The sequence below is a fragment of the Pinus tabuliformis genome, chromosome 8 (assembly GCF_031772625.1).
Source record: "Pinus tabuliformis cultivar Carrire ecotype Pingquan chromosome 8, CPIR1, whole genome shotgun sequence".
NCBI lineage: Eukaryota > Viridiplantae > Streptophyta > Pinopsida > Pinales > Pinaceae > Pinus > Pinus tabuliformis.
This window is the reverse complement of record NC_142294.1, coordinates 1,790,346,684-1,790,357,889: the sequence shown is the minus strand read 5'-3', so window position 1 is coordinate 1,790,357,889 and position 11,206 is coordinate 1,790,346,684. Positions and strand designations below refer to the sequence as shown.

At 36.7% G+C, this 11,206-nt stretch overlaps 1 protein-coding gene across 1 annotated transcript; it reads left to right on the top strand.

Annotated features, from left to right (window-relative positions):
• Positions 1-743: 743 nt before the first annotated feature.
• Positions 744-10,986, top strand: LOC149243387 (benzaldehyde dehydrogenase, mitochondrial-like). Its single transcript, XM_089374495.1, is given in 12 exon segments — positions 744-973; positions 5,011-5,157; positions 5,560-5,702; positions 5,948-6,101; positions 6,283-6,512; positions 7,378-7,467; positions 8,734-8,907; positions 8,992-9,129; positions 9,826-9,963; positions 10,280-10,341; positions 10,458-10,624; positions 10,627-10,986. Coding segments are annotated over 12 exon segments (1,641 nt in total). The 5' UTR covers positions 744-879; the 3' UTR covers positions 10,731-10,986.
• Positions 10,987-11,206: the final 220 nt, after the last annotated feature.

Below are 11,206 nucleotides of genomic sequence, written 5' to 3'. Positions count from 1 at the left end.
TATAAGGGAGACAGTGGCTACTGGCTATCTTCATATTTATTTTAATTTTAAAAAAGTTTTTTAATTTAATTGATTTGAATAATATAATGTAACTAATAAATGTTTCTTTAAAATAAATATAAGATAATGTTAAGCGAAGACATTTTGTTATTATATATTTATTTTGTCTTATTTTTTATTTCTTAATTTCATAGAAAATATTTTTTTAGCGAAAAATAATGAAAAAATCAATTCTCGTGACCTTAATTGCATTTACCATATCAATTAAAAAAACATGCATTTACCATATCAATTAAAAAAACATAAAAATCTTTGTAGTATCTTCCAGAGATGCTGATTATGTGGCATTAATTCAAACACAAAGATGATGACTCTCTTCCTGTTCACAACACTCATGTACCAACCCTTCCCCTGCCTCCAAAGTTTGGAATCACCGATCTTGCTATTTTCTTGGAACTGTAATCACATTTGTATGATACCAATGGATTTTGCCATTTTAATGGGGACGCTTCACGCATGGACAATGATACGAAACCTTTCGCCCTTGCGTCAGACATGACTCACTGGACTTCAGAATTAATGGGCAGGAGCAAAATCGAACTTGGCACCACCCAGAACAGCGGGGTTGGTTTGGGACCCAGCGAGTCACATCCAAACGTAGAATACGGCCAAGTCATTTGCATTATCCGATTTAACAAATCAAATAGTTATCGTTTCCATCCGGGCCGCCCGCCCGCCCATGTGGACAGATTATTTTTAGCGAATTAAACCCTATAGCTTGCATCCACAAGCATAAATAGATCGTTTAAACCAGTGAGGATCATCTATTTCCCACGAGGTAGAGGAAGAAAGTTGTTGGAGCTCTCAGGTTGAACGAAAATGGCAGCAATGCGAGCAGGCAGGGGATTTTCTTCACTTCTAACTCGAGCAGTCAGGTCGGCTGGTACACGGTCACCCGCCGTTGGATTGGCAGGTATGAGGACGCTGAGCAGATTTTCCACACTATCCTCGTTCCTTTGAGCTTAATATGTCAAAAGTTGAAATCAGCGTAACATTTTCTCTGTGAAGTGATGGTATTATTGGTGCTATTGGCTTTAAAGGCGAACAGATCGAGCGACAGAGCAGTATTTAGTGTATTTAACTTATTTTGTTTTTTTGGTCTCTGAATTTAGATTTAAATGTATACTTGGCTACTAGCTATTGAGAGGTTCATTTTGAGTAAAGATTTGTAAATTTATTGCAGTTGCCAAGCATAATATTTATTTTAAGCTAAAACTGTGAATTCTTAAGCCTGGAATCTCCATATTTAGGAAGGCTCTAGTAAGAATTTTCAGAGAATACTTGTGGAACGAGGTTCATTTTGAGTGAAAGATCGTAAATTTACTGAATTCCCCTAATTATATATATATATTAAGCTAACAAGGTGAAATTTTTAAGTTGGACATCTCTAAATTCAGGCTGTAGTAGGACTGTTTGCATGTTTACCTACATAAAGGTTCATTTTGACTGAGGATTTGTAAAATTATTTAAGTCGCCTTGATATATTCTCTATGAATTTGAAAATCTCTAAATTCAGGTTCTAATAGGGATATTTGCGTATTTAGAGGTTGATTTTGAGTGAAAGATTGTAAATTTATTGGATCACCTTATCATTTTCTTTCCTCTAAGCCAAACAGGTGAAGTTCAGATGCCGGACATCGCTAAACTCAGGCTCTAGTAGGAAAGTTTGCATGCTTTAGCTACAGAGAGGTCCATTGAGTGAAAAATTGTAAATTTAATCGCCTTGATTTTTTTCTTTTTTGAAGCCAGAAACCTCTATTTCAGGTTATCATAGGAATAAATGTAACGGAGGATCATTTTGATTGAAAAATTTGAACTTTATTGAAGTCGCCCTGGTATATTTTTTTCTTTGCGGAAATTTGAAGCCGGAAATGTTTAAATTCAGTTTCTACTGAAAATATTTTCTTATTTAGCTACGAAGAGGTCTTTTTGAGTTAATATTGAAAATTTACTCAAGTACTATGTTCTGTCGTTTAAACTTAACATTTGCAATTGGCACAGAGCATAACGATATCTGATTAGCTCTGATATTCTGACAGCAATGTCTGTGTCGTAGGTCTCAAAGAGGTTTGTATGAGTTGAAAACCTGCGGGTGTTCAGTTTGCCTTGTTTTGTTGTTTTTTTAGACTGAAATCTTGCTACATTAGGTTTGGACAAGTATTGTGATCTATGGAGAAGCTTGCATTGAGTGAAAAGTTTTTGAGTTCACCTTGTTTTGCTGTTTCGTGTGTTAAGTTACAGGGTTCTGATGGCACCTCTTTTTCGTTGAGGATAGGTCGATCTATAGAGTGATGATTTGCAAATTTATCAGTTCTGTTAGCAGAACGTAGATATGTGTCTCTGAGGCCTCCGATAGCATTCTTTACATAGATACCTTTAAGGGAGTTAATTATTTAAGCTAAATGCTTCGATGTTGTCACAGTACAATGATTCCTGAGGTTCTGATGACAGTATTTGTATATGTGTCTCGAAGGATATTATGTTGAGGTAAAAGCTGGTACATTTTGAGTTCTCATGTTATTTCTGTTAAGCTAAAACTCCGTGTCAATCCATCTTGACTTAAGTCCTTGAACTTTTTATGTTGGTCGGAAATACCTTACTTATTGATGCATTGATTTTGATAATTTATCTTGTGGATCTGCTGGAGATCTGTTTTGTATGATATTCTATTAAAGGGAAATATCATGCTGACTTAGTTTGCTGTTGCGCAATTTCTGCCTCAACTTATTTTGTGAAGATATTATTTTGGTTAAATTTGACAATCTTTTCATATTGTTTTCTCTTGTCTCAAAATACCATATGAGCTCGTTACAAATTCTCTAGTGCTTGCCGTGGAATGCTAATCCTAGTGTAAAGAAGTTACATAATAAAAAGAAAGAACTTGCCCCAGAGGCTTCTGCAATTTCCTAGCCCGAATGAAACGCATTAGTTCAAATATTTTGATTAGAGTGAAGCAGTCCTCTGGTTCTTGTTATGTTGCGAATCCTGTATGAGATGGAAAATGTGTTTTGTAGGAAATTGTTATTCCAAACGCTCATTCAGATAGGTCAAAAGTGAAATTTTTTCTAGGAAATTGTTATTTTAAACTCATTCAGATAGGTCAAAAGTGAAGAATTTCTGGACTATGGAATAACAAACAGAGAAAATACATATGGATATTCAGGCCATATTTCAGCTATTGGGTAAAGTGGTGCTCTGCCTTTCTACAGACTGGATCACACGTTTTTCTGGCCATAGCAAGTTCAACATCTTACCAGAAAGATACGTAGATGCTTCCAAAGGCGGCTTTCTTTTATATCTCCGTGATTGATGCTGTTAGGACTCTTGAACAAATGGAAACTATGATTGTGTAATTTGCAGATGTTGATTGCCAGCCGTTATGGTATCATGTGTGAGGGTCTTGTGTAGCCACGATACATGGCATCATTGCAATTACTTCCATTTGAAGTTTACATCAGTTAAAAGCCTAGAACTCTGGCGGACATTGTCAGGCTAAGCCTTGGCACATTGTTGGTGGTTGATGATGATGGCCCTCTTCTGATTTGGATGCTGACCAGGATGTTCCTCTTCCCTGGCCTCCATAATCTTGGCTTCTTTCTGGAGGACCTGTGATGGCGAAGCATGTCACTGGGATTCTTTCTTGTTCTGAATTTTTATCTATGCCACTTTCTACGGTCACCCTTTTGGGTTCTTTCCCTTTTCTATTCTATTGTCCATTCTTTCTTTCCTTAACCAATGATTTTAAAACTGCTTAGTAGATATTCCAGGGATTGTGATGGCGCAGCATGTCACTGGGATTCTTTCTTGTTCTGAAATTTTATCTATGCCACTTACTACGGTCACACACTTTTGGCTTCTTTCCCTTTTCTATTCTATTGTCCATTCTTTCTTTCCTTAACCAATGATTTTAAAACTGTTTAGCATATATTCCAGGGATTCCTTACTGACATTACCAAATGTTGTCCTTCCTAGTCCTATTGATCTATTGTGGTCGTTCGTGGACTTGAAAAAGTTTCATTTAATTTCTGAATGCTCATTACTGTAGTAGTGCATTTTAACATGTTAGCGTGAAAATCAACAAGGAAGTCTATTGTGTGAATCATTCTCTTCAATTATCTGCTGTGGACCCACAGTATAAATTGTCATTTTACTGTAAATCATTAAGTGATTCTGAAAAGTGTAGGAGGCTAGGACTACGGTGAATCCCTTATGCGTGGGGTGGTTTGAAAGGAACAAGGACTGTGTGCTATAGATGTAGTCAGAGCTTAAGGACTGTGTGCTATAGATGTAGTCAGAGCTTTATAAGCCATCATAAATTATAAGCAACAAACGTCTTAACATTCCTTGCTATGATGAACTCAAGTCCATGGCTGAAATACTGGATCCGTGATTGGGATGATTCTGGATATTGATTTAGTTAAGATTTGGAAAACAACTATGTTGGAAAAAGAGACGGTGGCTCAAAATAGCAACTTCGATTTCTTATTGGCGATCAAACAAAATATAGTTTGGTGGCTAAGGGCTCTGTTGAAGTGTTATCTACGCTGGTGATTGAATCTCTTCATTAATTTACTGGGTGGGAAAGCATTCCTACCGAACTGTTTTATAGATGGTCATCAATCTCTTCCGTCAAAGCTGTCTAGAAAGAGTCTTTCTTCACGTATCTAATATGACACTTCCATTTTGAACTGTTTTTAATGCTTCAACATTTTGTTTCAGGTCTTGCACATGACAATGGGGTGTGCTTACGGACTCACCTACTAAAATAATATTTTGTTGTGCTATAAATTTAGCGGATGGATTAAATCTTAAAAATTAAAAAGATGCGAGTTTTGAATAGTTTGTCAATGGCATGATATCGTATTCTCTGTGATGTATGTTGTATAAATTTGTGCAATACCTTATGCCAGGTATGCTTCTAAAATTTTCTCTTTCCTATGGTTCGTGTAGCTTTATCACAAGAAGCATCCATAAAGAATACTGGGATTCGAAGTTTAGGAACAGCCGCAAGTGCTTTGGAAGAACCTATAGCACCACCTGTCCAAGTAAAGTATACACAGCTTCTTATCGATGGAAAATTTGTTAATGCGGCTTCTGGTAAGTTTCAAGGATCAAAGGTCTACCCAATTCATTTAAATATAACTACAAAATTTCGGTGAACTTTTAGAGCCAAAGCCCAAGGCTTTCTGGTTTTCAACCATATAATCTTTGAATAGTTGTTATTGCTGGATGAAGTTTGATTTTCTTTCAATGCAATTTCTATCCTTCTATCTTCTCCCATCTTGAACAGATTTCTTCAGATCAAGCATCTCCTTCCCTTTATATACATGTTCTGTTAAAATTGACTGTGGCATAGTCTAGCTTATTTGACATAAGGGCCATGCTATAATGAAGATGCACAGAATTTGTGTCATGAAAGTTTAATTTGCAAAGAAGCTAGAATGTTCTTTTCCATCTAATCCCAAACTATGGTAATAACAAGTTTTGGTTGTGCTACAGGAAAAACATTTCCAACATTGGATCCCAGAACAGGGGATTTGATTGTCAATGTGGCTGAAGGTGATGCAGAAGACGTGGACAGGGCTGTAAAGGCTGCACGAAAAGCCTTTGACGAGGGCCCATGGCCGAAAATGACTGCTTATGTAATTTCCTTTTTGTTACTTCAAAGAATGTCAGTTTCATGTTTTCATCCTGTTGATGTGAATGGAAATGCATGCTATGAAGAACAAGAGAGATTGAAAGGAGGATTTAAAGTGTTTGAGGAATACAGCATCCAATGCGTGTTCTCGCTTCTTCAAGATTTTCATTGATTTCTATCTTATACCAATTTGGGGAAGAAGGGAAAGCACTTTCTAACAATGCCTTTATTAAAATTGTGATGCCTCAGGAGAGATCATGTATTATGCTCCGGTTCGCTGACTTGCTTGAAAAGCATAATGACGAGATTGCAGCCTTGGAAACATGGGACAATGGGAAGCCTTATGAGCAAGCAGCCTTGGTTGAAGTGCCAATGGCAGTGCGGCTATTTCGTTACTATGCAGGTAGATGCTCAAATCCTGTGTTGATGAGGTGACTTAATATTATTCCGTAATGGTGTGGTTTAAACTCCATGAAACTGTAGCAAGCTTTATTTAAATTATTTACTTGTTTTAGTTCCTTGCTGCTTTTTTTTTCACTGAAGAGAGTAGAATTCTCATCTGTACTATTTGAAATATTTTACAGGGTGGGCAGATAAAATACATGGCCTTACAGTTCCAGCTGATGGACCTTATCATTGTCAAACATTACATGAGCCTATTGGAGTTGCAGGTCAAATCATCCCTTGGAATTTTCCACTACTTATGTTTGCTTGGAAAGTTGGTCCTGCACTAGCTTGTGGGAACAGTATTGTATTAAAGAGTGCTGAGCAGACACCATTAACAGCTCTTTATGCAGCAAAACTTTTCCATGAGGTATGCTCTAGTACATAGAATTCTCATCTTCATGGTGAATAATTTTTTTTAATCTCATACAAGTGCAACTTCTGCTTTCTTTGGAGTCCTATTCTTAAGGTTTTCTAACTCAGGATTCCATATATTGTTTGAAAATGGTCTTTCAGTGGTGCTAAATGGTCATCACTGCTATCAGAAAACATTTCAGAAAGAAAAAAAAGAACTCTGTGAGGCATAGTGTCACCGAAACATGAAGCATACTAAGTTGTCAGTTTTCACGTTCAGTGTATTGAAAATAGAAAGTGTACATTGTGATGCTACTGAGGAGTGAAATTTGAAAATGTTTTCTTCCAGGGTATCTTATGATTCTGTCAACAGTAGTCCCTACTTTTCCTGATTTCTAATATGCAGGGTTCCAGTATATCGGCATCTTTACCAGTAACCTTGAATACTTTTCCTTTAGTAGTAAGCCCTCTGTCAGTCAAGTGAAAACAGTAGGTGCATTTTTCATCATTTGTGTAAATCTCTTAGGAAGTACTTATACAATTATAAATTTTTCCTGATATATTTCATGTTTGGCTAAATTACATGGACACGATGTTAAGCATTACTAAGTTCGATACAAATGTCTTAAATCAAATATGATAGCCAGTTATTTTTAATTAAATGGGCAAAAGGGAAGTACATGGTTTGAAAGATGGATATGATTAGTTTAATAATAAGATGGAGTCTCAGAACAATCACAATATGGAGTCTCTTATAAATGTTAATTTTGTTTAGTTAAGTGTGCCAGCTGAATTATTTCAGAAATTAAGAAAACAATTCCTACTATATGCTAGAATTTGACTTTTGCTGGTGACTTAAATAATTTGAATTCTTTTTGCAGGCTGGACTGCCTCCAGGAGTTCTGAATGTCGTTTCAGGATATGGTCCAACTGCGGGAGCTGCAATTGCAAGACACATGGATATTGATAAGGTCTGCGAGAATATTATATGTATTTTAACATTTATAAAAATCTAGAATAGCTCAAAAAATTCACATTAAATTTATCTCATAACTGTATTTTTTTTGCCAAGGATCTGTGGCTTAGATTCTAGAATGACTTGTTTGAATATATCTCTGCTCATTATCTTTAAGTTATCCTGGCTTCTCAATAGATAATATTGTGACTATGCTTTAATGTTGATAGCAAGAAAGTTAGGATGTTTGTTCTCTAGTATATTATTAAGAATCCTTTATGGGTGTTAGCAGAAAGACTATGACTTTGTTGTATCAATTAAAAGTAAGAAATTCAGGTTGTTGGTTAATCCTTTGTGGATGTTAATCGAAGAAGACTATTTCAGGTTATAAGGGAAGCTTATATGGCATGCCAGAAGAGCCATAGGAAAAGCATAACTGTGTCGATTCTTATTGAAGTAGAAGCTGTAGAGTTTGGATCATGAACAGCCATGGAGAATAATGAACTGTGTGTTTTGTTTAAGTCTCTACATTTATGTCTATCTAGTCTATAAAGGATATTTCCCAGGTAAGTCATGCATGATTCTTCGATTCCAGCAGAGTGCAATGGAGTTACAGTTTATAGGGAATCATTGTGCAGGTTTTGCTATTGAGGATTAAGGGCCTCTGTTTTATAGCAGTTGGGTTATCTATGAGTGGACATACAAATCATACAGCATTAAATTAATTGCAGTGGATGTGTGGCATGTATGCGGAGGAAAGCCAAAGGCACATTATTGTAGTTATTCTTAAATGTTTCCAAAACCTTAAGTCGTTGTTGAACAAACCTTGTCCTAGTCACTTGTACATAGAGTTTACGTGGTTCCCATTGCAACAAAAATTGATTCAGCTTGTTTTCTTCCAGAACATAATAAAGGCCTTTTAGAAAGGGAAGCCACCTATTGATAGTTACGAGAAAGACATGTTCTGATCCCGCTGTATCATTTAATACTGTAAATTACCATGACACTGTTTCTATAAGTTTTTTGTCTTGATTTTCATATCAAGAGACAAGTTCATGACCGGTTCGTTAATGCCATCATTTTTAAGAATAATTATATTATTTTCATATACATTCTTAGTTGTGTAGGCACTACGAGGCAATGTGAAACTTTCATCAATTTGAATACTCCTCTCTTCTTTTTGAGAGTTCTATTTGCATCCATCGTTGATATCATTCCTACGCATGGTAGAATAACCTTACTATTGTATGAAGTTCACTTATTCAGGCCTTCTTTCGTCCAGGTTGCTTTTACAGGTTCAACTGCTACTGGTCAAGCAGTGCTAGAGTTAGCTTCCAAGAGCAACCTTAAGCCAGTGACATTGGAACTTGGAGGAAAGTCCCCTTTTATTGTATGCGAAGATGCTGATGTCGATCAAGCCGTGGAGCTCGCTCACTTTGCATTATTTTTCAATCAGGCAAGGAGTTGAATCTCTCAAGTATTTAATCTGCATGGCACTCAATATTGTAACATGTTAATCAAGCCGCTGCTCTTTCTGCAGGGTCAATGCTGCTGTGCCGGGTCACGAACCTTTGTACATGAGAGTATCCATGATGAGTTTGTAGAAAAAGCAAAAGCGCGGTGTTTAAGTCGGGTTGTCGGTGATCCTTTTAGAAAAGGTGTTGAGCAAGGTCCTCAGGTATGCTGTTTTTTGGTCATTACTTAAGCATTGAATACCTATATTAATGCAAAAATAGAGAAAACAGAGAAAAGTTGCTTGTCTGCATGTAACTAATAGGCAACTGAAAGCGTGATAATCAAATGCCTGATGCATAAATGGGTCCTTTTGAATAAGAAAGTCAGCTTCTTATTTGTGCTTTGAGGGGTATCATGGTTCACTGCAAAAAGAGAAATATAGGTCACTACACTTGAGAAGGGAGCTTGTTGTCTGAAAATGTTCTAGGAAATGCTATCTTGTGAAGAAAATGTTGAGCACTTTGATGTATAATTGCTGGTGGTCCCTGCCACACAAGTTTCTTGGTCTATTTATAAGTTGGCTGTTGCAGGACCCGCAGATTAACTCTTAAATTGAGACCTTGACTGGTCCTTTGTCCTTGAATTTGCATTGCACTTGCACCATGTTAATGCCCATCAGAACCATTTTGTCATTCTTTACTACGTTCTCCAGTTGGTAATTGACAAAGCTCGATTTGTGAAGTCCTCCTTCCATAAATGACAAAAGCATGACTACTTTACTACTAGCATGTTGGGAAGTATTGAGCTATTCAAAGGATGTTTTGCTTGTAGAAAGTATTCTTTTTTAAATCTGAAGTGTCATCATGTTCTCGGTGGCCTTATTTTGATATTGTTGAGAATTTCTTTTGAAACGCCGCAGATTGACCAGGATCAGTTTAACAAGGTTATGAGTTATATCAAGGCTGGGAGGGAGAGTGGTGCAAAACTTGTAACAGGGGGCGACCAAATTGGTACCAAGGGCTTCTATATTATGCCTACCATTTTCTTAGAAGTTAAGGTATGGGAATAACATTTTGGGGATAATTGCAATTCCGCAAATCTTTCCCCAATTAGTTATGAAAATGCTTACTTTTTACTGGTTTGGTTCTTCTTTTCCACTCTAAACTGGATTTTAACTCTCAAAGATGACTGAAATCCACATATATTCGAGATGACATTATTATGGATTTGTTTGCTACTACCTTTAACTGGTGGAACTAGACACAAGTAATAGGAGTGAGGGTATTGTCAGTTCGAGCACAAATTTTCCTTTACTGCTTAACATGAATGGGGTTGCAGTACTTATCTTACCTCTGTTTATGTGACAAAAACAGGATGACATGGCCATAGCTACTGACGAAATATTTGGTCCAGTACAGTCAATTATAAAATTCAAGTAAGTATAGATGATGGCTGAATTGATTCTGAAGATATTGATTTCACAATGTCTGTTTGAATTTTGATTTAAGAACTGTATTTTTGGTGGATACTATTTGCTGCTATCTTGTACAGAACTATAGACGAAGTAATAAAGCGGGCAAATGCTACTCGTTATGGGTTGGCAGCAGGAGTGTTTACAAAGAATATAGAGACCGCAAACACTCTTACTCGGGCATTACGTGTCGGAACAGTTTGGGTTAATTGCTTTGACATTTTTGATGCTGGTATACCTTTTGGTGGCATAAAATGAGTGGCACTGGAAGAGAGAAGGGTATCTACAGTCTCAATAACTACTTACAGATTAAAGCCGTTGTCTCTCCTTTGAAGAATCCAGCCTGGTTGTAGGCTGTTAGTTCCTACAAATGGTTCTATTGTGTGGGGGAACATATTCAGTTCTTGATGGTCTTGTCAAGTCAGTCTAATTTGAATTTAGCTTTCTCTGTCAATAATAATGTATATGACCTTCAGATAGGTGTGATGCTCTTGTTTTCCTGTGAACCTGCACAGTCGTGTCTCTGTAAGATTCTGTAGTTTCAAAATTTGGAACTCAATTATCATGGCCATATCAAATGCGAAATGAAGGGTGTCATAGTTTCTGCCATGTTTTATGGTTCTTGTTTTTCTGTGAAGGTGCATAGTCATGTCTCTGCAAGACTCTAGATTCAGAATTTGGAACTCAATTATCATGTTCATATCAAATGGTTGTGATGGGTTTTGCCATCTTTCATGGTTCTGCATTTACAGTGAATCATTATTTAGTCTGTAAAGCACATCAGTCCAATATTGGTTTATGAATCAAAGTCTCCAGTGTAGCCTCGCTT